The 27,657-nt window shown below is 40.9% G+C and overlaps 1 protein-coding gene across 5 annotated transcripts in view; it reads left to right on the forward strand.

The window, feature by feature from the left end:
• The window catches only part of PTPRM (protein tyrosine phosphatase receptor type M), a 699,551-nt gene that overhangs the window by 644,736 nt on the left and 27,158 nt on the right, over positions 1-27,657 (forward strand). For all 5 annotated transcript variants that reach the window (XM_039845844.1, XM_039845843.1, XM_039845845.1 and 2 more), the window contains 2 exons: positions 2,700-2,797; positions 25,368-25,484. In XM_039845844.1, the coding sequence (XP_039701778.1) occupies positions 2,700-2,797; positions 25,368-25,484 (215 nt within the window). The remainder of the gene's footprint in view (positions 1-2,699; positions 2,798-25,367; positions 25,485-27,657) is intronic.

Raw genomic sequence — 27,657 nt, forward strand, 5'->3', positions numbered from 1 at the left:
TGACATTTTATCACTGAAGTTCCTTCTACATCAGAAAGAAATGGGATTTCTGGATTTGAAAAGCTCGTACATAGGATTAGACAAATCAGCAGATTCAAAACAAATGAATCTTTGGTGTTCCACAGTTACACCTCCACCTACCACCTGGTGGCTAGGTAGGAAGGAGGAGTCAAATGGCCCTGATGCTGTAGATATGTGGTTCTCCACCAGGAGAGATCTGAAAACACACCCAGATCCAACCCCCACCCCTGGCCAATTAAATCAGTCTCTTGGGTAAGGACATCAAAATTTTTTATAAGCTCCACAGCCAGAGTTGAGAACGACAGCCCTCAATGGAGAACAGTTACTGGGAGGCTAGGATGGCACTCTGGTGACCGAGGGAAATGGATGGAGTCAAGTTGGGAGGCAAAACTTTGGGGCAGAGAAACTTAGATCTTACAGAAGATGCCCCCTTTTAACGAATTGAAGAGGAGTAAAGGCAATGTGCTTTTAAGCTTTTATAGATAATCTCCAAAATATAAGTCAAGAAGGGAAATATATTAACATATATATTGATATTATTTAGTACTTATATATACTTAACATTTTATAAATAAATAATATAGTTTACACTCATGTATACAGACTTACTCATTCATTCATTTTTTTCATTGAGCTCCTGCTATGTGCCAGATATGCCATAAGGAACTTGCAGTAAACCACAACAGCCATGCTCCCCTTCAGGGGGAACTTGAAATAAGTAATCACAAGAGGATCTAAAACTAAGAAAGGGCAAGTGAGCTGCACTTTGGGATTTTCCCCCAGCCTAGAATGTCTCTGGGAAGACTCCCGTTGGGCACTGAGGGTGGCGTGTAGCTTTTCTTCCTGCTGGCGCACACCATCCATGATGCTGGAACATCTAATGCATTCGCTTTAGCCATTGTCATCACGATTATATCTGGGCCTTTCAGAGGACGTGGCACAGGCCTGTGTATCTAGTGAAGGAGAAGAAAGTGTCTGGGCCATCCCTTTGTTTCATGGGTCACATTGGGAAGACTAATTGTTTGCACAAATATGGACTCCGGGCATTTTTTTTTCCTTGTGAATAAGTAACAAGCTGTTATGTACACAATGGATGTACCTCTCTGCAAACTAGAAAAGTAGTGATTGATGGGATCTGATGTTTACTTGTCTCCTCTGTAACCTTAGACTTAAGTCACTGAAATCTTCAGCCTATACATCAGGAGAATGGCACGCACATGCCAAGGGACAGGAGCCGAAATGGCAGGTGCAGCTTCCTGAGAGGTGGCATACAAAGTCCCATAAAGGGATTAGACACAGATACATCAAGAGTGGAGTTAGTTTTCATAGAAAGGGTAAAAGGGTAGCCAGAAGCAGCAAGGAGGAATGATAGACAGCGAGGAAGGAAAAAAAATTAAACAAGAATCAACTGATAATTGGTCAGAAGAAATGGGAGGTGACTAAAGGGACCCCTCGGGTATGCTACCATTGCTCAATATCTAAGCCTCAGGCAAGGAATGACCGTTAATATCTTTAAATGCACCTTGTTTTTGTTCTAATGTTTTGCTAATTATAAAATTCCTGAGTATGCATTAATTCCATGAATTTTCAAAATAATCCTGAGAAGTGCTATTGAAATCACTGTGTAGATAAAGAAAGATGAAGCTCACATCTTTCTAAGTAAATTGCCCAAAATCACACAGCCAGTTAAAAGACAGAGGCAAATCTCAAATTCAAATATTTAAGCTCCAAATTCAGTAATCTGCAATATCAAAATACTGCAATACAACTGGGTCCTGGTCCCAGGATGCACCTGAGCATTTGTCTCATTCCATATGTAGCATATGACTCTCCATGCTTTTGAAGTTGTATTCCTCTCATTTTCTTGCATTTATGTTTGCCTCATAAAGATTTATACTGTTACATTTATACTCTCAAATATGTATGAGCATCAAATAGAGTTTTGAGGTTTTTTAAAATATGAATTAGAAGAAATTTCAACTTTCAACTTTTTATACCTGGTGGTCTGTATAGCATTGGCATTTTGTAATACATATTTTTCTCACCTTTTTTTAATCCCAGTCCATTAGAAATAGTTTTTAATACTCAGATCTCCCAAGAGCTAAGGAAGGAGATGCTGATCATGTTCTGTGACAGGAAGTAAAACTGCTTAAAATCCTAACTTCTCTGTCACCTTAGGAAGTCAGAAAAAAATGGGTTAATTTGACAGCACCGAATGAGAAAAATATTAGAAATAAGAAAAATTCATTTTTTCTATAGAGGCTCATTTCATTCTGTATACCATTTCCCTGGGATATATCTGCCAATTGTGAATAGGAAGAGCAATGTTATCCATTTTTTTTTAAATTTCACTCTTGGGTATTATGGAGACAAATAGCTACATGATGGAGAAATAACTTTCTTTCACAGCAATAGTTTAAGAAGGATAAGAAGAACTCAAATGCAGATGTTTTGATGGCATGAGAAAATTCAACCATGAATGAAAAATTCAGTATTTCTATAGATGCTCTTTTAGAAAGAGTACTTTCCTGCATCGACACTAGAAAGGAGAGCTATGTCCATCTATAAAGTGGGAGAACTGCATATGGGTATTGATAGATTTATTTGCAAGCCCAGAAATTTTCCAGTTGCAAACATACAAAAGGGAAAAAAAGAGTCTCTGTTCTGTTTTGCTGCAGGACCGATGCAAGAGACCATCTACGACTTCTGGAGGATGGTGTGGCACGAAAACACTGCAAGCATCATAATGGTGACCAACCTTGTGGAAGTTGGAAGGGTGAGTCAGCTATCCACCCACATGTCCATTTGTTCCTTGCTCATTGGCAATATGAAGTAAGGCAAGAGCAAGTTTTTGAAATAGTATTTTGTGTACGAAAGCATTAACTACTACAGCTCCTCCTACCACTTGCTGCACTTGCTTATAAATTATCAGTAAACATTGTCTGAATTGCTTTCATTTGTTGCGATAGCAACAGACAGGAAAGGCATTCAGGTTTTAAAAGCAGTTGTTATCAGGCTATACTGAGCACACAAAAACACCTTTAAGCAGAATGCTGGTTGTTGGGTGTCAGAACTCAGTGGGTGCCACGTTGGACATGACTACATTTCCTAATTCAGGAAAATCCACTCTAGAAAGAGTGGGCAGCATTGGAATCAACCCTTAGGTCGGAATTCCAGCATTTCCTCTTGCTTGGGTCTTACTTTCCTGGGTCTCTGTTTCCTAACCTGCAAAATGGAGATGATAATCTGCCCCCGGGGTCTTGGATTACTTTGTCTGTATTAACCCTTAATGAGTGCTGTTTTCATTTCACCAGGAAACTCTTAAATTGTCCTAACTTTAGCAGTGGTGTGCTGTAGGATTATTTCCAGTGACATTTTAAAATGAGAAAATATGAAGGGAGCAATTGCTTCGTTTTATAGTAGGGTGAATTCCATGGTTCTGCCCAACTCAGAAACCCATTACTTCTTACAGAAGATGACATTGTGAAATTTACTCTCAGCAAAGGCAGCCTAGAGATCAGCCTAGAATTGAAATATTGGGGCAGAAACCGTAACGGGGTTGTTCTTAAGATTCTTGGTCAGCCTTGAAAAAGAAGGAAACTGTGCCATTTACAACGTGGATGAACCTGGAGGTCATTATACTAAGTGAAACAAGCCAGTCACAGAAGGATAAATACTGCATGATTCCACTTATATGAGTTATCTAAAACAGTCAAGTTCCTAGAAGCAGGGAACACAATAGAGGTTGCCAAGGGCTAGGAAGAAGGGGAGTTGATGCTTAACGGGTATAAAGTTTCAGGTATGGTAGATGGTTCCTAGAGATTTCTAGAGATTTGCTATATAAATGATGCTTATAGTTAACAATACTCTGTTGTGCACTTAATTTGCTAAGAGGGTAGATCTCATGTTAAGTGCACTTACCACAAAACAAACAAACAAACCCAAAAACATAGGGACACAGGAAACTTTGAGGTGTTGGGTGTCTTTTACCTTGGTTGTAGTGACGGTGTCAAGGATACACACATATGTCAGAACTCCTCAAGTTATGCACATTAAACGTGCAATTCTTGGTTTATCAGTTATACGTCAATAATGCTGCTTAAAAAAAAAAAGGATTTTCGGAAGATATCAGGAGGCACAATCCAGGAAGATACTTAAAATTCTAGCAAAAATGGCAAACTAAATAACCTGAAAACCCTCCTCCTACAAAAATCCACAAATTCTATATAATTTATAAACATGTATTTTAATATGTTTGTATATATCACCTGTATATGTAAATATATGTTTAAAAATGTGTAACTTAGCTCTCAAGAAAGTAAACTATGAGAGATTAGAAAAAAAACGAGGCCTAGAAACCAGGGAGCGGGTGGACACTGAGGCTGCCCTTCAGAGGCTGGGCAAGGTGATGTCTTGGTCGGAGTGAAGGGAGCCTCCGTCTTCATGATCTTGGATCTTGAGTTTTAAAGCCCACCAAGAACAGAAGATAACATCTTGGACCTGTGAGGTGCTAAGAATTTGAACTGAGACTGCTACATAAAAGCCAAACCTGCAAAGGGTAGACATTCAGAGAAAGAGCAGACTGAGTGGGGGAAGGGATGCAGGAAAGGAATTCCAGCCTGGCATAAGAACAGGGAAATAAGAAGGAAGCAAACTGATCTTTACCTAGGATCTGGGTGAGAAACCACTTCCGCCAACTCATGGATCAATGTGAAACACCCCAATATAAATCAGAAAATATTTAGAATTGTGAGTAATGAAGTACCAAATAGTAAATGTGTAGTATGCAAATCAAATGGTACCTGAATAGATATATATATTCTTAAATGTTGTTATTTTAAAAAAGGAATACCAGATAAAGAAAACTTTTAGAAGAAAATATAGAGGAAAATACTTATGACTTTTAAAAAAAAAATGCTTCGAAGATACCAAAAGCTCCAATGGTTAAGAAAAGGATGGGGAAATTTGTGTTAAAATGTAAAATTTTCTGTACGTTAAAGGACATAAGTAAAGTGACAAGACAAGGAGGAGATGCTATGGGACCATTATGCAAAGTATAAAACTTGCAAAGCAATATTTAACGTGCTAAAGGTATAAAAACCGTTGTCTTTCAATTTCCTCTCTGCTGGGAGACAGTGAGAGCAAGGGGGCTGGCCTAGAGCCTGGGGTGGCAGTGCTCATGTGTGACTGGCCTGGAGGTCACTGAGCCTCTTCACCACCAACCTTTCACCTGGGCACCAGCTTCATGGGGTTCTCGTAGAGATTAAATAAGTTTCTACGTGGCAGGTGGTTAGAGAAGTTCCTGCCCCATTCTGAGGACTTAATAAATATAGGTATTAATGTAACCCTCACCTTTCCACCAACAAACCTAAGACATACAGTGGTATTTATAATTGCCTTTTTTTCCCCACCCCAAATCTACCTTCTTTTGCTGTAAAAGCAGTAATGACTACTGAAAAAAAAAAAAATTGTCAACTCTACCAGAAAGCAGGTCTTTTAAAGAAAGAGATAGCCTTATGAATTTTTGGTCTTTCCCTCTGGGCACTCAGTAAATGCCTGAGGAAATGAATGGATGAGAATTCATCCAACTTAGTGTCACAGAGCAATTAGCATATGCTAGATTGACTATGAAATAGCTAAGCTCAATATTTTATCTGTTTTCATGTATAGGGTTTCTTCCTCTGATATATATGATTAATTCTGAATCCTTCATTCATTTCACAAATATTTGTTGACTGCCTGTGTACGATAAGGAGCAAAAAATATCTGGAGACTATTCTCTCAGCACTGTACTTTCACAATAACTGTATTCCTTGAGAGTTATTTACCACCTCAGAGTTTCACATATTTGCATCAGAGCTCACTTAAAATAATCCCAAAGCAAATTATTGTGAAAAGTATAAAGTTATTAAAAATAACAACTGTTGCCGGATTTTTAAAGAATAATGGCACACATGTATTTTTTGCTTAATTGAAATTCCAAAGTACACTGTCTTCAGACTCGGTGACTTAGGAGGTAAGCTATTTTCTTACGATAAACACTTTTTACTTTGAGGAAAGATGAGGACAGAGTCATCTTTGGCTAGAAGGTCAAAAGAAGATTGTGCTGTAAAATTACTGCAATAAAAAAAACCCTCCTACACTAAGGCCCAGAGCCTCTTGGACATGGCATATTTTGCAGGGAGCCAGGTTTCATTTCGAGTTACCTGACTTTCAAAAAGTTAAAAATAAGAAGACCATGCAGTGGGGTCTCTGTTCCTTCCATCAGGCACTTGGAACCGTCCCATACAGAGTGGTCACTGTTAATTTTTTTGATGGAAACTATTCCTTCTGACAAATAACCATGGAAATTCAAGCTAACAGGGTGCAGCTGAAGCGGAGGGTGGTGAGGGGTGGGGCAATGGTACTAGGGTTTAGGTTTACCCATTAATGGAAGCCTGTAGTCTTAAAGTGACTCAATAATTTTAGGTCTGATAAGCTTAAAAAAAAATCCTTCCAAATCTTTACCAGGTTTGTAGGGATGTGGTAAGCTCTGAAGAGTCCTAATCTCATTACCATCAGCCTCCTAGATGAGTCTGTCTTCAATTAGTAATGATTTTAATGGCATCTGCCCTTGAAACATCTGGTGTGATTTGAGGGTTTTGACAAGAGGTCACATTCCCTCCAGGACAAGGTGCTGACCTTATTCCTGGCCGTTTCACATTGTTAATCCTGGACAATTGTCTAAAGAAGACTTTCCCATTTTCTGTGCTTAAAAACAGCAACAACAAACCACCGAAGAAATCAAAAAGACATGGTTTTTAAAGACAACAATTACTTACTTATGTGTTTACTGCATGTGTTGTGTCCTTTATAAATTAGGCATGAGTGAGGCGGGTGCCCATTTGTTTACACAGACTTGCTCCTGATTCATTAAGTCAGAGCCGGGAACTGCTTTCTCCTGGTTTTTGCCCTGAAGCTCTCTGCATCCGGCAGCTGTAATTGCCGGTGTTGGAGCCGCTGGGAGCCCCTTCCCTGTCGCAGCACCTGGTGTAAAAGACACAGACGCTGCGCCTCCCTCCAGCGGGGTCCCTGGTACATCTGCCAGGACCTGTCATTATCTGAGACTTCCTTGTCACCACTGAGCATCCCCTTTCAGCCCGAGTGTTCTGGAAAGGGACCCTTGTCAGTTTTCCTGGCACCTGCCAACGGCTGCACACCTGGCATTTAAATTGCACTGGAATGTGTTGTGATTGTTTTCTCTTTTTAATGAACCCACCTGAGGGACATTCAGCTTTTCATCCAGTTGCCTGTTTCCTAGGCACTCCCATTTACACCGTCTGTGTGGAGATTCGCAAACTCAGTGGTGGTGTTGTACTAATCCATCTGCCAAAAGTTTTATAACCAAATCTGCAGGACTCCCACAGGAGGTTTTTGTACCGGTAATTTAAGCTAATGATTTCTAAACATATTTAGTCAGTTTCATGAAGACCTCATTAAAAATTCAAATGAGATCGCATAGTCATGCAGGAAAATTATTGTGGACTTGCTCTGAATAGTTCTGATAACAGGTGATAAAGTGTTTTGGAGCTAGGAGAAGTAGGGACCGAGATGTTAACCTCTATCAATATAGAGGATAGGAGGGAACCACTTAAATGGCTGCTTTAAAGAGTATTATCTTCACAAAGAAATTGATCTATAATTCCTTTCACAACATTTGTCACTAAAAGAACAATGAAAGAAAAAAGTTTATGAACACTAGACATCAGAATTAACTTTCTAATTCACAGGCAAGGAAGAAGATATATTAAGATCCCAAGTGCCCCTGTCACATACATCAAAGAGCATCTGCTTTTCTATAAAAGTCACCAGATGTGGGATCAATGAAAGAAGCAAGAGAGAGGCAAGGTTGCCCCTTTGTAAAATGTGGAAATATCACTTAATAGTGAGAATAACCTAGGGAATGCCTTACAGTAACTATTAATAATAATAACAACAACAACAATAATAATAATAATATTTTCTGCAAAATCTCTTGAGTTTTCCTAAGATATCAAACTTATCCATAAATGGGAAGAGACATACTCTTTTTATAGACATTGCTGAAATTTTTTTCTCTTGAACTCTCACTGTTACCTTTCATAGATCTTTTTTTAATGAGCCAAATATTTAAGATGGATATTTTGTGCCCTGGGTAATTATAGTCCTAACTTTGATTAATTTATACTTATTCAACAAACATTCCTCTCCATTTCAATCTGTCAGCTATTTCAATGATTGTATTAATGTAGCTGACTGAAGACCTTCCTTCCTCCATAACTAACACAAAACCAGGAGGAAAAAAGGAAGTCGATTCCCACCGAGGCACTGCCACACTTCACATCATTTCCACCGAGCATAGCACCCAAGAAATGAGGCAGTAACTGGTACTGAGGTATTGGCAGCAGGAAAGGAACCCTCTACTTAACCCTCTATGGCAACTGGCTCTTCCAGAAAAGATGCCTCCCTAGCTGCCCCACTGAATCTTTGAGGCCCAAAGACCTCAGTTCCACTACATAAAAAGTTAAAAAATCAACCAAGAGCCTGATTTGTCTTGTTCACAAATTAATACAAAAGTAGATTTTCTAATTTCTTTTCAGCACAATATATCTAACGTTTAATGACACACTTACTATATAGCCAGCACTAAGAAATACAAAGATATTTATAATTCACTTGTCCTCGAAGAACAAAAAATATGGTACTAGAGAACCATTTGAACAATTAACCATAATACATGTAGGTCAGAATGATGACGAGCTAATTCTGCCTAAGGGAATCTCAGAGGACTTCGTGGAGAATGTGGTGAGGATCTGGACCTTACTAAGAGAACGAACTTTAAATGGCAAGAATGAAACAATACCACTTTGCCTTTCTAGTAGTAGGCAAAGGTAGACACAGCAAGTGTGTTTATTTGTTGTCATGGAAGACACTGAGCTGGTGAATCATATGTTTTCATTAGTATTGCCGAAAGACGATTCTAGTGGCCACTAAAGAAAGGTTTAGAACAGTTACAGAAGGGCATGAAGACAAACTAGGTTAGAGCAAGACTCTAGGTGAGGGACAGCGTGGGCTGGAGCTGTACGGTGGCACTGGGAGCTTACAGGAATACGTAATCTGGGTGCCGTTGGGGGATGCTGACAAGGCAAAAGAACGTGAATATGAACCAAGGTTTCTACCATTGTGACTTGGGTTGATGTAAAGGCCACTAACCAACAATGAGTATCCACTCTCACCCACGACCCCCCACTGGAAAAAAGAAGAGCAGGTCTAAGAAAAAGGCAACATTATTTGTTTCGGACATGCTGAGTTTGAGACACTTAATGGACAACAATGTGGGGCTTTCCAGAAAGTTCAGAAGGGATCTGTGAACTAAAGACAGGGAGACAAACTATGAAATGCGAGATTCTTCCTTTGTTTACTGAGCACCTACTATGAGCTAGGCTTTGGGGATAACAAGATTAAAAGACCTGGCACAGTCTAAGAAATAGAAAGACAGGCAAACAAAAAAATATACGATGCCAAGTGATAAGCACTATAACAGAGGCATGGCTTTCTTGGGAGAAAACAGAACAGGGAAGGGCCGAACACAGCACTGGAGAATACCTATATTTAGGGGTAGATAAGGGAAGAGCTAAGAATGGAGTCTGGAACAGAAGAGGAAGAGAAATAGAGTGAGAACTAAGAGAACCCAGAATTATGAAAAATAAGAGAAGATAGAGTTTCAACGAGAAGGAGAAGGTGAGCAGTGTGACAAAAGCTGCAGAGAGGCCAGGTACCTGGGATTAGGCAGGGGAAGATAGGTAACAAAATGTATCGAGCACTTACTCTGTGCCAGGCATTCTGCTACATAATTAAGCATACCTTCTCTTATTGATCAGAGCTACCCTATGAGATTCATAGAAAGATTCCTATTTTTTTAATTAAGAAACTAAAGCTCAGTAAGGTTAAATAATTTGGCCAAAGGCACAGAGTTAGAATTTAAATCTTGGTCTGTCTAGTTTCAAAGCCCAGGCTTTCTCCACAATTCCACAGTGCCTTCCCATTAACAGCTAAGAGGCCTTTGGTGCATAACAGGTTTCACTGGTGTGATAGAACCATGAACTCAATGGAATGAAATAGTGGCTTTATGTATGGTAAAGACAATTGTGTAGCTTGTTCTTGGAGAAGTGAGTCAAAGGAAAGAGATGGAGAAGCACCTAGAATGAAGGCAGGGTCAAAACGCGGTCACAGTGGGGTGGGTGTGTGTGTGTGTGTGTGTTGATAGAGTAGACATGAGTATAACTGGGAGTCTAACAAGATAACACAATTGGAAGCAGAGACTGAAGGTACAAAAAAGAAAGAGGAAAGGTGACAGAGGATCATGGCCATGGTGGGAGAGAATTCCTTCAGTTAAGGAGCATATGTTACCCCCTAGTCAAGAGGCTGGGGCTACAAAGACAACGTAAGCATGTCCCCGTCCACAGTAATGGGGACTCAAGCAGGTAATTAATTCTGTGATAAAGGTTTCACAGAGTGCTATGGGAATTCATAAAAGAGGTACCTCATCAGCCTGAGATTTCAGATTGGAGGGGTTTTGTCAATGAATGCATCCCAGAGAAAGTGGTACACGGGGCTGAGTAGAAAGGAACAAATAGGATTTAATCAGCAACGAAGGGACAGAAGGGTGTTCCGGGCAGAGGCAACCACAGGACCCTAGGGAAACTGCAGATGTGTTCAAAATGAACACAGAAAGAGGGAAGTATGGAGAGAATTGAGACTTTGTCATAGAGAGCTAGATAAGCACATGAGGAATTAGACTTCATCTTGTGACCAGCAGAGAGCCCCTGACCAGCTAGACAGTCTGGTCAAGGTGCTGGTGCTAAGAGGGCGAGCACCAACATTTCCCAGGCCTTTGTCACTGTGTTCGGAATTCAAATAACAAGGACAAAGCATCTGACTTCCCTATGTTGGTACATGTGCTCATCCCTTGCTGTCCAAGACTCCTAATTGATAAGCCACCCCATGGGGAAGAAGTAATTCCTGTAAAGGAAGTCAAGGATGTATTAGAAAGGATGAATGGATGAAATGGATGTTGAATAACCAAAAATAATGTACATTCACTACATATAGTGAAGACTGAAGACAGTCTACATGATCAAGGCAAGCGTAGAAAATGAGGATCGGTAGACAATTTAAACTTGTCAGAAGCTCAGCTGAAAAGGAAGAGAGAGAAGCAGGGCTGTAGACAGAGGAGCATTTACAATCAAAGGATATTTTGAAAGTTTGGTGATGTTAAGGGGAGAATCAGGAGACAGGGAGCGATTAGAAAAGAAAGTGGACAGCTGAGGGAGTGCTTCCCAGAGAGGCGGGAAGGAAAGCATCCAGAGTTCAGGTCTTCAACCCAGCCTTAAGGGCACATCTTTTCCTCCGAGCCTGGAGAACGGAGAAAGAGAAGGATGCAGTTAAATAAATATAACCAGAACATGAACAACACACTTGGAACAGCATCCTCTCCCGATAACATCTGTCTGATAAAAGCAATGTTGTGAGCTGAGAGACTTGAGGAAATTGGGGACAGAGCTATTATAGGAAGGCATCAAGAACACAGATGAGAGGGTTAGCCTGGAGCAGGAGCTGGCCTGCCTTCCTCCTGGAGAGAAGATAAGAATACAGGATGATGTAAGCAAGACTCTGTTGATGGCAGCAGGACCTGGGCGCATGGGAATTCTGGGACAACCAATAGCCAGAGTCCTCACAGAGGTGACTCTGAAGGGCACAGGTAACCACAGCTCAGGCACTGTGGGCATTTCTATGTGAACTCTCACCTTTGAGCCTTAGTTTACACATCCCCGAAATGAAGGGAAACAGCCAAATGAACTCTAACGCTTCATGCTTATATGAAGAATATTTTTGTTTCTTGTTTCCATTTTGGCTCAGAGACCCCTTTGAATAACAGGTGCATCTGCAGCCCAGATATGCCTTACTTAATCCATGTGGCCTGTGGACCCTCTTGGCACTCACTGTGTCTGCTCTGAATACCAGCCATGGGAAAAAAGTACAGACTCTGGATTTTCAAAAGGGAATGAGTCAATAAAAAAGACATGTGTGCCACTTCCTTAAGAGAGAGCTGTCCACTCCTATTCCTTCTGTGCTATTATACGCAAATTTTTTAGATCTAGAGCATAATATTGCGGTGTGTGATTACTTACCAATGAGATGAGTTCTGTCGGTATTTAATTTATGCAGCCCTTAAAAGATGCTCTGTCTATAATTTATAGACCTTCCTTTGAAAATAAGCTAATCTGACTACAGTAAATTACGATTTTGAGAAAATATCTTCTTTTCAAAAGTTCTCAACATTGCTTATAAAAATCCACTGGTTTATCAACTGGCATGATCCAGCAATTTTACCTTCCAAGCATTTTTCTATTTCTTTAACGGATGATCAGCAGTACTTCATCTGTTTCTGGCCTCCTGCACGGAGGGGTTCTTGGGGAGGGCATGGCTCCTTTGGAGAACTCTGACAATCATTTAATAAAGATATCTATAAACATTCATCATGTTCTGTGTAATTGCAAGTATGATATTTGCATTTGGAAGAAGATCTCCTTGAACACAAAAATAATTATTTTACCTTCCCCCCAATTCATCGTCATTTAATGTCCATCAATCCAATTTAGATAGCGAATCTATTTAATTGAAAGGTAAACTGCGGTATAAAAGACATGCAAAAACAGACACAATCATAAAACAAATTCATTCAACTAGGAAACACTCCATCGACTACTAAATTGGGTGGAGATTTTGAAAAATGTGAGACTAAAGGAAAAAAAAATACTCTCCAAATAAAGCCAGGAGAAAACCACAGAACTTTATGCTTCAATCTTAATGAAGATTTATTAAGTATTTTAAATTAAGTACTAAGTACTGCATTTTAAGCTTAAAGTAATAAGTTTTCTTATATAAAATTTCTTATCTATAATGCTAATCCCAACTTTTGTAAACTTTATTCTGATAGTGTTCCTGAAAATAAATGTGTGTGGTGTGTGTGTGTGTGTGTGTGTGTGTGTATACACACATGCATTTTTAAGGCTATCTATTCTTCTCCTTCTCATTTGCTTACGTGGGGAACCAGACTAGGTCCCTTTCACAACTTCTACATTCTCTGTACCAGAGAAAAAGTTCATTCCAAATATATGCTATATGCCTCTCTCTCTCTCTCTCTCTCTCACACACACACACACACACAATCCCTTGCTCACACATCCTTTCCTCGGTTTCAGAAATGTTCTTTGCATTGTCGGGAACAGCAAACTGGCTTTTGTTCTGAGTGCAGACCATTGCCTCTTTTTTTCTGAATTCTGCATGAGTCGGCACAGTGAATTAATGAATCTCCTGTGGGGAAGAAGGCTCAGCCTCATATCTTTTTCTCATTCCTCCTTTTTCTCAGCTGTTGTGTTAGAGGCCTTACCCCTGAGAGCCTATTCATCTCTCTGTGGTTCTTGTGGTGCACATGGAACTAGTTAACTAGTTATCAGGGACCCGCTCAGCCTCCTGTAGGTGAAGGCCAGAAAGACAGAAGAACGGATCCCCATCTTCAAAACATTTACAAACAAATATAGAGGGGCGGCGTACAATCATGTACAGGAAGGGACAAAACACCTTCGGGTACCAGATTACAGGCCTCTGGGAGTAAAGACTAAGTTATTTCATCTGTGAATCCCGAAAGGCTGGACACATAGAAAGTATTGGAAAGCATTCAGTGAATGTTTTTGAAGAGGTGGAAGAATAATTACAAAGGAATATTTAAGATAGTGCAAAATAACATTTAATCCAAGGAAAATTTCTGTTTATAGCATTCCCTCCCTCGATTTCTTTTATACTGGGAGAACAGACTGAACTATAAGGTCATACATATATCTATAATGGTCATTATGGATATGAGTAAAATTTACTACAGCTTTGTTTGGTAAACAGAAATCTATCTACATTTAGCCGACTTAATTAACCCTTTTGTATTAAGTTCTTGGCAATTCAGCCTAACTCATTATGTCTCTTTTAAAAAAATAAAAGCGAAGTCATTTTTACCCAAGTATTGATGAATTATAAAATAGGCTTCAGGGACAATTCTTTATGTGCGATAAGTCATCTGATGCTTTCATATCAGTCATCTCTAATATTGCCACAGTGGCAGGATATTGCAGGATCAAAGCAAATTTGCAGGTCTGAATCATGAGTGTTTCTCAGAACATACTCTCCTGTCTCCCCAGGTATCTATGAACTGCGTACAGATCGGCTCTTTAACATTCTCTAGCTGAACACATGGAGATCACTGTGTCGCAGTGCCCACTTTCATGGTTACCATCGTCAAGCCCTGTTGCTTGACCCCAGCAGCCACTCTTGCTGCTTTGCAGCAGTTGCCTGGCCCTGGAAAATCCTCATGTTCCTCTGTGTCTGGACTTCCTGTGTATTCACATTTTACTGGTCTGGGTTTGGATCCTCTGTAGTCCCACTCTGTCACCTCTAACTTTATATGCCATTGTCTTTGGGGTGCCTGCCCCAAATATAGGTGGTCACCTGCCCTAGTGTCTATACAGCGCTTAAGATAGTAAGGGGCCTGAATGTGTAGCAGATGGGCAGGTGCACCTGGGACAAATGCACCATTGCCTGAGAGTTTTTATAACATAGCCTCAATCACATTTGTACCTGCTCGGGCAGTGTACATCTGTAGTTTCTTGGCAGTGTAATTGGGTGCAATATGGGATAGTCTCAGAGCTGCAATAGCCTTCCTCCTTTGTTCTGCTCACATGAGCTCTTGAAAATTGTTTCCCCCCCCCCAACTTTGCACACTACAAGTATATTATACTATTCTTTGAATAACTTGTTGGAAAACAGTAAAGATGTCCTATCTTGAATACAGAATTCTTTTTTCCCTTGGCTACTTTCCAGATCTGCTAACTTCATCTTCTGAGGCCTTGCTCTGCCTCTCCCTGAAGGCTTGAGGTTATCTGGCTAAATAAATATGTGAGAAACGCTAGGGGCTTCCCAAGAGAAGAGGGCCAAAGAGGAAGAAAAATCCAGTGAGTGGTTTTATAGTCTGTATGCAACTCCTTTCAGATTAACCAAGTGGCAAGACATCAGTATCTCTGCTTTAGTTTAACTAATTAAGGAACTTAAGTAAAGGAGAATTAATTCAGTAGGCTAACAGACAACCAGAATTCAGGGCCTCGGGACGTTTTCTCTGAAAGTGTCTGCATATATGTAAGGCCAGAGTAGGACAACAGCTATGGCTTATGCCACTGCCCCATTTCTCTGGGACCAGATTTTTAGCAATGAGAACATGAGGCAGCTCTGGACACATCCTTGATGTAAAATTCAATTAAAGAACCCCCTTCACACCTGAGAGGAAGATGTCGCGTAAATTGCTTCCTTATCTCGTAAACCTCAGGATCAAGGCATATGCATTTGGGTAACATGATTTGAAAATGTCAGAAGTGCTGCTGGATGACAGATGTGGACCGGTCACATAACCAATAGTGAATACAGGAAATGAGATGAGTTAACTACCGAGGATTTCACTGGCTCACTGCTAGGAGTTACTATAAAGAAGCAGAGTCTGCCAGGGGAAAGCTGAAGGAGACTCGTGATATGCAATGGAGAATTCTGCCCACAGAAGGGAATATGAAAAGTAAGGGGGAAATAGATATTTCAAAACCCCAACATTGGATTTTATCTTTTAGTTTCACAGGGTGTACTATGAAATAGAACCCTTATCACTTAAAATTCAGATGGACAGATAATTCTTTGTTCTAGAAAAAGATGTTACATTCCTTAGCTCACCAAAGATAGCTTCTTTTCTGATATTGTAGGGTAGAGAATCCAAAATCAAGAATGAATTTGTAGGAGTTTTAATCCATTCAACCGGTCAAATCACATACTTCACATGCTTAGGATTACTTACGTGATGCTCAGTCAAGAATTAGGTAGGTCAGCTATTCATGTCACTACATTCTTCAAAGTCTTTTGCTCTGTTTAGCAAGTCCTGTGTTAACCTAAGGAAGTGGGCAGTAGAACAGGTGAAGATATTGAGACCCGGGGTACCTGTGCCTTTTGTTAGTCCCTCTTTCGTGCTTCCTTAACCCTTAGAGCTGTTTACCTCCCCAAAAAGATTAACTGAGATAGTGTGTACCTCAGACTATCTCAGAGGAATTTAACCCAAATTAATATTTCTGAAATTAAAGTTAATTGTCTCCCTAATCCTGGTATATACCATAAAGTATGAGATCTTATAATAAATAGAATGCATGGAGCTCTATACTATGAACTGTTTCCTTCTTAATAATAGAGGTGCTGACACAATGGTAAGAACTGTCACTGATGGTAGACATTTCTCACATTCTCACTGATGTGCTGGGAGTTTAGACCCTCACAGTGACTCTATGGTACAGGCAGTATTGTTATCCCAATTTCCCAGATTATAAACTAAAGCTCTCAGAGGTTAGGAAACTGGTCCAAGGTCATATAGCCAGTCAGTGTCAGCCCAGGATTAGAACTCCAGAACCCTCCCTACCACAATGCTGTACGGCTTCTGAGGCATCTCATGCTAGAGCCACGTAATCAGATAATCCTCAGACTTGGAATCATCTTGATAGCCATGTGGTCTACTATCCTCTTTTGCAAAAAGGGAAACTGAGGACTGGAATGGCTCTGTGACTTGCAGAAGGTCACATGTAACACAGCTAAAATTAGACCTGAGCCCTCCTGCACAACAACCAGTTCTCTTCCCATTACACCATGCTTTGTCATCAAATTTGAGTTTTTAAGAGAGCTTGAAAAAAATCTTCTTTATCAGCGGTCCTTAAAAATAAAATGTTAGCCCTCTGCATAGCAGAGAGAAAGAGAGAGAGAGAGAGAATGGAGGGTGGGGCTGGGGGGGTAAGTTGGAGAGAGAGGTGTGTGTGTGTGTGTGTGTGTGTGTTGGAGGTGGTATGGGCAACCCGGAGACTCAGAAGGCCCAGTCTCTGAGTTCACCTGCTCTAGGAACCCTGAGGTGTATTTGTTCTGGTGATCACCCCATCTTGCTTCTAGTGGCAGTAGGCCACAGCTGTCTACTCAGAAGCTGGTGATAGAGATGCCTGACACATGTATCTGGGCAATCAACTGCTCCTACAATCACTGCACAGCACACTCGCATGTGCATTCCAGCATCCAGTTTGCACTCTGCACTTAGTAGCCCATCCCAGCAGGACAGCCAGCCGACTGCAGGGAGCCCCAAGGTGGTTCCAGTGATCATGTGTGCGCTCACACGAAGGAAGTAGCACCCTTTGAAAATGCTGGTTCTGCAGAAATCCATTTCCTTCATTCTTCCTCTCTTCTACACACTTTTATCCCAAGATCATTCCTGTTATTTTTAAACATAGCACTAAATAAGTTCAGCCAGCACAGTGCCAAAAGCAGCTGGAGATCATGAAATGTGAACTGTCTCCTACTGCTGTCGAGAGGACCCCATCCTTCCAGGCTCCAACTTAGCAGGGACTGGGACCACTCAGGCTTCTGGCAGATACCCTCTGCCCACTTCCTCACTGGAGAGTCCCTCCCGCTGCCACCCACCCACAGAATCAGTACTTCATCTTTCTGGTCTCATCTGTGACATATCTCCCTTGCCAAGCATGTTCTGAGAGCTTTACAAACAATAATTTAGTTAATCTTCATAACAACTCTATTATGACCCCCATTCCGCAAATGAAAACAGGGACCCACAGAGAGATTAAGTAACATGCCCAGGGTCACACAGTTAATAAATGGGGCCAACCTTTGAACCCGGTTGTTGTGGCCCTAGGGAATGTGCTTCTGACCACTAAGCTTGCCTCTCATTCTTCCCTGAGTTACATTTGTTGTTTATACATTTGTCTCTCCATGAGCATTGGGGCCATAACTCATTCGTTTCTGTACCCCAGCAATGCTTTGACTGGGCCTGCTCATCACGACCCTTCACAGCCGTCTAATGACTGGCAGGTCAGCCTGTACGCCACCACACTACATTCAGGCAGGTTTTTCCACACTGCAGCCATGATGTTGACCCCTTAAATCTCTTACCCTCTTCCAGCTTCAGAGTATGTCTTTATAAAATAGGAATGATACTATGTGAAGTGGCATTTAGTTAGATAATGTTAGGACTTGGAATGACTGTAACCTCTGTATGGTCTAGTCAGAACAGTTCTGTGACTTACACAAAGTCAACCGATATAAAACTTTATAAACTATAAAGTCCTATGTAGATCTGCATTGTTACTCTGAGACATGCGAAACTATCCGCGAGAGAAAATACAGATTTTTGTTTTCAAAGATACATCAGCTATCACTCTAAGAAATGTCGCCTCTGATATACCTCAGGAAATGTATATACAGTATATATACCTATATCTATACATATGTATATAAATACTAATAATTGCTCATTGCTCAAAAGATTTCTGAAACTCTTCTTTCAGAATAATCTTTAGAGTATGTGGCACTTTTTATTGTCCTCGATGGTTGGCAAATCTCCCTCCTTTGGCAAGAAGACTTAAATTTTGGGTCTGGCTACAAGTCAAAGCCAAATCTATTAAATAACAGTAAGAACAAGCAGTCTGGACAAGCGTGCTCCTTCAAAGTGCTGATGCTTTCTGACCTAGCTGGATAGGACCCTTTCCATCTACATGAGGTAAGAGAGAAAAGTAACAAGATAAATTTCTCATGTGGTTAGTAAGATGATGCTTAAAGTTCCACAAGGGGCATCAGACCACATGTTTCTTTACAGCTGAGGAAAACAAATATTACAAATATGGATGTGATCCTGTACATATTGTTAAGTACCGTATGTCCATCAATTAATAATATTAATTAATAGATGCAATTGGAAGAAAACCAGAAATTACATGGGAGGTATTTCAGACAGGAGCCTTGAGGTGTGAAAGTGGGATTTACTTAGGCCGTGCAATGATTTTCCCGAATTCAAACATCCAGACCTTCAGAAGCTCTTGATTAGTGGCATTCTTGAAATAGGCTTCAAGGATGTTGGCCAAGGGAGAGCCCAGGTCCAAATGAAGGTTTTGAAGGAAGGAACTAGGAAACCTATGATAAGCCAGGAACTTATGTAAAGTCTTTATACATAATCTCACAACCTCCCTAAGAAATCAAAACTATCTCATATTATGCATGAGAAAACTGAGGTTCAGGGGTATGTCACTGGCCACAACATCACAAGTTAGTGGAAAAACAACAACAACAACAAAAAGCAAATGCACTTCCATCTACTTCATCACAGAGACAAAAGCAATCTGTATTTTCAGAATATTTAAATGAGTGAATGTTTTTATTGCTGTGAAAACTCTGTAAAAAAAAAAAATTGGATGTAATAAATCTGTTCTCTTGGAAACCTCACTGGCAGCTGCTCTTGGCTGGGGCCCTTTTTGGTAACTGCACTTCACAGCAAGCAGCCTTTCTGCACTTGCTATCCAATATCTCCATCAAAGCTGTACTCAGCTGGCCCCGAACACAGCTATTAATAGAACCGTGGTCACTTTCTCTTTGGATGTCTTTTTTGAGAGGGCGGGGAAGAGACTCTGTTGAAAACCCCTTGAGGAATCAAAACTTATAACAGTGCCCTTGTCTTCTGCCTCCCTCCTACCCCTTTAAAGTCATGTTTATTAGATCATACTGTGGTGCCTCCAACTGAAGAGCTAACATTCAGTTTCTTAATCCTTCTTAATCATGGGTTTTTTAGAGAAATGAGCCCTTGGACCCATGCACATAAAGAGACCTTCGCACTCTGCCCCAGGCTCCTTCCTGCCAACTGGGAGAGTTGGTGATACAGGAGGCACCAGCAGAAACAGCAATTTGGGATCAGGGACAAGAATTAGTGATGGCTTCAGAGTATGCTTCTGTTCTCTCTGCCCCTCTGCCCCTCATATCATCACTCAGCCCCAAAAAGGCAAGGAAGCTAACGTCATTTCAAGGCTTCCAACTTGGCATCTGTTTCTGAAGCCAGATCTGGCAAGACTGAAGAAAGTTATGATTCGCCTTCAGTTCTACCCTCCCAAGCCTGACATCTGGAGCCAAGCCTAGGTCTGTAGCCTCCCCCTGCACACCAGTTAGCTTATTGCCTGGAGCGAGTCGTTTGCCCTCCTTGAGCCTGCCTTTTGTTTCTTCATTTGAGGAAACAAGGAAATGGAGGAAATGAAGGGGACAGTGACCAGCCCTGTCTCATGCTGGCTCTCCTCTCTCAAGCCAGTCACTTACGCTCCCTGAGACACCGAGGCCACAGTTGTGAAAATGCAGTGATTCTAAATGGCGGAATCCAAGCATGAAAGGCTTATGTATGGCAGTCGTAATGATCTTGAAAATGAGTGTTTGGAAACTGGCTGTCTCTGTGATGCCTCACAGCTCCATTTGATATGATTCGCATCCCCGCAAATTGCAGACACCATTTCCTAATTTCTTCTGGGAGTTCATCAGACCACCCTAGGGGGAGAACAGACCTGCTTACGGCTCCCTCAAGTCTTCCTGGTCCCTGGAATGAGGACTGCAGGAAAGAGGTTTAAAGGAAGTGCTGGAGTTTCCCTTTGTTTTGTTTTCACCTGTGGTTTTCCCCAGCATAAGCCAGGCACAGTTGTCAATGCTCGGTTTTCTCTCTTCCTTCTCCAAGACACCCTGCGTCACCTCTCCAGGCCCTTATGGGCCCCTTACCCCCTGAACTTCTGTTGTTACCTGGAGTCCAGATCACAAAATTATCACTTAATAAAAATAAGAATTTCTATTTTTTGACAACTTACAGTGAACCCCAACTGGGGCAGATGTTTTTTAATGGCATTATGCCACTTAATCCAATGGTTCCCAAACTAATCTGTCCTTGAGAGTTGCCTGAGGAGCTACAAGAAATTACGGATGCCTGTCTCACTCCAGAAATTAGGATTTAATTGGTCCAGAGTGTGGCTTGGGCTTTGGAATTTAATAACACTCCAAGTGATTCCAGTGTGCACACAAATCTGGTAACCCCTGACTTAATTTTAGATCACTTTGAGATAGGAACTAAGATCATCCCTCTTTACAGATGAAGAACCTTAAGCAAACTTGAGTGATTTACCTAAGCTCACATTAGCCTTAACAAGAGTCAGACTCTGAGTTGTCTGCATTGTCTGTGTTGTCTAAATCCTTGCTACTCAAAGTGTGGTTTCCAGACCAGCAGCATCACCTGGGAGCTTCGATGAAATGCAAACTCTGGGACCCCACATCTTCAGACCTACTGAATCTGAAGCTCCAGGGTGAGGCGCAGCTTGTTTTAACAAGCTCTGCAGGGGATTACGGTGCCTGCTGAAGTTTGAGGACCACATCTCTAGCCATGTCAGGATGCCCTGAAGGTGACAGCAATGTGCCACTGTAATGGCCTGCTGAAATGTGAAAGGGTTAAAGAATAATTAAAACCTGAGAAGCTAAGTTCCAGCCCACCAGGGGTCCTCTGACTTTATTGTATATAGGATCATCTGGGCTGCAGTTAAAAACGACCCACCTCCATGAATATTTTTCTTTTTTTTTTTTTCATTTAGAAACTTTTTTCAGTTAGAAATTCTAGAGAGTTATTCTGCTTTCTGTATTGTTAGTGAATTTTAAAGCCAACAATGATCCCCAGTTGGAGGCAGGGTCCACAGAATGCTCCCCTACACCCCTATACCCCTTCTCTGTAATGGCAAGCAGCAGGGCTCAGTAGCTGGTACCTGATTGATGGCTGAATGGAACCAGTGCTGGGGCATCCAGGTTATTAGCCTGATCAGGGCCACGCTTTCTGGGCTGAAGGCCGTTGCCTTCGCTGATTAGCATGCGTCGGGGGCACAGCCTCTCCTAGACAGGTGCAGGTAACGACCGGCTGCAAAAAGCAGCCAACCCTGGCACACCGTCAGAGCAGAGACGCCTCTGGTTCTGCTACAACAGGCGCCCCAAAAACACTGGTCTTAACATCTTTGTATGTAGGCTTTAAAAGCCAGGAGGCGACTCAGATCCCAAACTCCCCAGGCATGGAAAGTCTCCATCTAGAAAGAAGCATATATTTGTCCTCCACTTTTTTTTTTTAAGCAAAATAATAACTTGACACAAATCCAAGCGGTTAAAAACATTCTAAAAAGAACCAAATTTAGAAAGGTTTTTAGTAAACTAAAACAGATGTGGCAAACCATTTCAAGATATTCCGGGAGATGAGATGAGGGGGGCGGGATTAGAAATGGCACGTCCGCCTCTTCTGGGCCCGCCCAGCCAGGGGCTTGCTGTGCCCTGGAGAAGTCTCTGCCTGTGAACACATTCTGGAAGGAGGGCAACCCCAGGGCTTACTTTCTCCTAATTACCCCTCATTTTAGGCAACCCTCCGGGCGCGGAGTTAGCGTCTTGCCGAGAGGTTCGAAGACCGCTTTCTTTTCATGGTTCACTCGCTTCGCTGGGAGAGCGGTGGCACCCGTCCCCACCCCCGGGCGCGGCTGGCCCTGGGTAACCTCTGGACCTCGCGACCGCTTCCTGCCGCCTACGCGAGGGGGCGCCCGGCTGCATCCGGCCTGAGGACACGGCAGGATTAGATTCCCCAGAGTATCCGAGCACACCCAACGGGATTGGAAGAACAGTTCCAAAAAGAAACTCAGCCTTCCATACATTGCAGGGGCCTTTGCTTTCCCTGACTCCAAGACGTTGAAACCCCCCGCACTCATATTTATTGAAAATTGGGGGAGGGGGAGTCAGGAGATAAAATAGAAGGTGACCGTGCAATATGTCTTATATCAATTGCAACCTAAAAAAGGCACTTTTATTAGAAAATATACACCTAGTGTAACATAGATTGCAGGTGCAGGTGTGTGTTTTGTTCTCTTGTAATTTTCAGAGAAATACATGGGTTTCGAATTGTATATTCATTCCATAGAGAATTGTTTAATTTTAGAAGTGTATATATATGTTCTATTTTTAGTTTCATATCTATCCACTACCCTCTGCTTGCATAATTGAAGTTACAAAAAGGTAAAAACAAGTCCTCCAATATAGAAGAGACCCCGTCGCATACCATTGAAGCATCTCTGTTAACTAGCGTTTGGAAAATAATTAGATATTCTGTAAATGAAAGTAGGGTTGCTGTCAAATTAGACATCTCCTCAAATATGCCTGCTCTGCTCAGACTCACTTTACATTCAGGAAAGGAACTGGAGAAATTATTTTTTTATTCTGGAATATTTTAGATCTGGCTCTGGCATCCATGGTGTAAATCTTTGAAATATTATAGATAAGCAATAATTATAAATATTTATACTTTATAAAGGCACAGCTAATGTTCCCATGAGAAAAAAAATTCCCAATAGACACTAAAAGTTTAATGAGGGCAGGGGCTATCTTTGTCTTGTGCTACATTGTATCTCCAATTCCTGAGGTGTCTGACTTACATCTTACCAAGTAAAGGGAAAGGTAATAAGACTTATCTAGAACTGCACTGAATCAGCTGCCAGAAAGTTTCTGAAGGAAGCAGCTAAGATACTGGCCATCACTGTACCACACTAGAAGCATTAGTGTACCAAGGTGTTTGATATTCTGGGAAAGGTCATCTCAGTCCATATTTCTTTTTGTAAACATTCCCAGTCAGGGATCTTCCTTTCTACACTAATCTTATGATTTTTCTCTGTGAAATTCAAGTCTACATGTATATAGTGCATATTTAGTATGTACGGTACACAATGCAGAATGTTGCAGGTTTTACAGAAATAGGTAATACAGTGCCATTTACAAGCTGGCGTCAGGCTATATAAGACGGGTGTCATACTGGCTGAACATGCACATATTATAAGAGGATCAAAGAGAGAGCTCACATTGAGGAAAGACTCAAAGGGGTATGGATTCAAGATATACTGAAGAATGGATAAAATTTTAGCTGGAAATATATGGGTGGGAGGAGTTCCTTCTAAGTAGAAAGAATGGCATGAGTAAGAGTCTGGATCATGAAATCTGTTTGGGGATATGTCAAACCACTTGTTGCACATAAGATACATGTGGATAGACGGGAAGAGAGTAAAAGATAAGGGTGAAAACTAGTTGTGGCCAAATGAAAAAGAGTCTTAAATGCCAGGCCAAATTTAATTTCTATTTAATTTCATGAGCAGTAATGGGAAATAAAAGCTTATTGAGCAGAGCAAGTAAATGCCCTTGGGATACACTTCGGAAGGGTTTTTCTGGTACTGGTGTGTCTAGAATGTCCACGCAGGAAGTTACCAGAGCCTGAACTAAGATCGTGGCAGAAGGAATAAAAAGTTAGAAAATATATTTGAGAGATATCTTAAAAACTTCTTAGATTTAGCAATTGGTTGGATTTCGGAGAGGGAATCGCCAGGTTTTACGCCTGAGTGACTGGGGAAATCGCGATGTCATTAACATAGGGAGTCAGGAGGAAAGCAGTTGATGTGAGACAAAGAATTCTCTTTTAGGAAATGCCCACAAAAAAAGTTAGAAATCGAATTCAGCACTTGGAAAAATAGGGCAGAGGTACAGAAGTTTATCTATGGAGAAGTGGTGACAGAAATGGATAAAGCTGCCAGGAATTCAGGACAGAGAAGCGGAGGCTAAGGACAGCTGCATGGCTCTGCCAACCTCCTCCTGGGCTGGACCCCACGCTTTTGCTGGAGTCTGGAAGAACTACAGGACAAAAAAAAACAATTTGCTAGGAGGGGCAACTCTAACAAATTTCTTCCACCTGAAAAATCCTTAGTTTAGAGGCTTCAGTAATATAGAAAGACTGTTTTCATATTTTACCAAGTTTTGTATATTGACTTTACTTAGATTAAAATGAATCTGTAATTCTAACTTGGGGAAACCACATAGCTACTTCCTTCTTCAGAAAAAAAAAAATTCTAATCTTATTGTTGTCTTTGATTTCATTCATTCTCAAAAATGTTCAATCAATTTCTGAAACTAAGAGGAATTTAAAATTCAGAGGCGTTAAAATATTACAAACTACCTCTATAGTTTATTTTTCCAAGCCATTCCCTGAGTAGAAATAAATAGGAAATGAGTAGTTACTGTAACTGGGATATTTGCAGTATAAATACAATATGTTAACTTTAGAACATTTTCCTAGCCTTTACTCCTCCCATAACTCAAATTTTGTTTTTTTTCCTGGGGGGAGAAGAAAAGCATACATGATCTAAAAAAGTAAACCTTGCTCTGGAGTGTACAGCTTAACTTTCGTTTTTGTGTGCAAATTTTATCCCATAAATCATACTGTGACCCATCATTTGGGGAACTAAAAAAAAAAAAAAAAAAACTAAACTTTATTTCCTTTGTATTTTCTAAAGGTCAAATGCTGCAAATACTGGCCTGATGACACAGAGATATATAAAGACATTAAAGTTACCTTAATAGAAACAGAACTACTGGCAGAATATGTGATAAGAACATTTGCTGTTGAGAAGGTAAGTTTTCACACTACGTACTTTGAAAAGCTATGGTCAGACGTTAGTGGTACTAGCCTCATTAACTTGTCTAGGATAATTCATACGTGGTCACACCTGAATGCAGGTAGGCTCTATCTAGTGATTTCTCCAGACTTCATCTTACCCTCTGATTCTATAATAGTTCAGTTTCATCTTTGAAGCAAATCATTCCCATTTCATAAGAATATATTTTGCAACTAAAACAAAGATAATGCCTATTTCCTTTTTCTTTGTAACATGGTTGAAATCGTTCAGCCCCTATCTCTCGCTCTGTCTTTGTTTACTGTTTGATAAATGCCTTCATGTTGTATGTCCATGTGGATTCCCTATGTTCAGTGCTGAGATGAAGATGCTAACTCCTCCTGGAATCCCTCTATTTCCTAAGGCTTTTCAGGCCTGTGATTTCATATGGGCTGATGGATTTTCCAGGTAGAAGTGACCTACCTGGAAAAATAAGTAGACAGAATACTCTTGCATGAACCAGCACCTTCATTCATACTCACTCCCATACTGGTTTTAGCCTTCTATACTTGCTGGTGTTGGGTCTTGAATGTTCTGCTTTGGCTCTCCTCTGCCTCATCCCATGTGCATGGATGGGGCTTCTTGTCTGGGAAGCACTGTAGGGCATAACAGGGAATTTCCTTATTCCCCCTCTTTCTGCTGACATAGGGAGGGGCCGGAAGTGAAGCAAACTGCAGCCCATCCAGAGAAGTGTCACAGGTAGGCTGTGGGGAAAGTGAACGTAATGTGACTGAGAAGCACTCTGCCTTCCAGTCCTCATCTTGCCTTTGATTTTGTGTCTGAGGTCTCTAGACTTTTCTGTCAAGAGCTGATTCTCCAGAACTGAGCCCTGAACAGTTACACTGGATATAGCAATTGTGTCGTTAATTTTTCTGTAAAAGCGTGTACTCATTTAACAGTAGCAGGTCCCTGTGATGGACCTGGTTGTAAGTGGACTGGTGGGCAGTTGGCTCCTGGCCTTCCTCTCTCTACTCTTTATTCTCACGGTATCTAAATGCACTTTTATGAATTAACAAGACTAGTTTTAGGAAATCAAGGAAATTGCAGTATCTGCTTTTTGGCTAAATTTTACCCTTATGTTTTGAACTACCTATCTTGAGTTTCAAATCCATATTTGTCATAGAATCAAAAGGCCAAAAAGGCTAGTTTATTTTCATCTGTTTCTCATACTATTTCTTTTTCCTTAGCTGCCTTTTTAATAAGCAGGCAGGAGGCTTGGAGACTTCAAAGGATGTAGAGTTCTGGTTGACTCAATCCTTCAAGTTCTGAACCTCGCACTTTGATGTCGTTTTTTTCTCTTCCTAGGCAGAATTGTGGGGGGGATATATGGAGAATTTTTGTATGGCTCTTGGCAAGAGCATTCATGAATAACTGCATTAAAACAGATAGTGATAAAAGACCCTCGATATTTTCTTTAAATCATCGAAAAGCCATCACTTGAACATGGAGTTCTTTGAACAGTAGTCAGCTCTCTAATAAGCTGAAAATGCATCTCAGTTGCTAAAGAAAGAGTTTGTTTGTTTGGTTTTTCGCTTTTTTTAACCTCTTATTGTACTCTCCTACATCTCCAGCTTCACAGATATGTTTTAGAAATACCCAGCAGTTTTAGTCATCAGATAACCAGTGAAAAGGTGGCAGAGGAAAGGGAAGGACGAGCTACTTATTAAGGCATTTGGGGAAATCAAAGTGACATGTTAGTGATTTTCTAACTGGGCAATTGGAATCTTTAAGAAAAACAAATCATTAGTATATCTACAGAGCACTTCTTGTAGATTTTCAACGTTCTCATTAGAAGGGAAAGAAACTTTGATAATCCTACAATTCTGATTCTATTTGGAGAGTATGTTGCATCAAGGGACCTAAGGAGAAAAATGGATTTGGGCTGTGCTCTGCAAAACAAGCAGACACATTGCAGTTTAAAACTGATGAAGTCCTGTTTTGCATGGAATTGTCAGCTTTCCTTTCCCATGCAGCTGATGACTCAAAGCTAAATATATTTTAAATATATATGGTACCCATTGTATCAGCAAGAAGACAGCTCTAAAGTCTCCATGGATATAGGCTGTCTGGTGAACCTATCCCCTTTTATCATGGAGGAAAGAAAGTCTCTATGCGGAAGGTGCCTGGGATT

This window comes from Pteropus medius, unplaced genomic scaffold (assembly GCF_902729225.1).
Source record: "Pteropus medius unplaced genomic scaffold, Ma_sr-lr_union100, whole genome shotgun sequence".
In the NCBI taxonomy this organism is placed as follows: Eukaryota; Metazoa; Chordata; class Mammalia; order Chiroptera; family Pteropodidae; genus Pteropus; species Pteropus medius.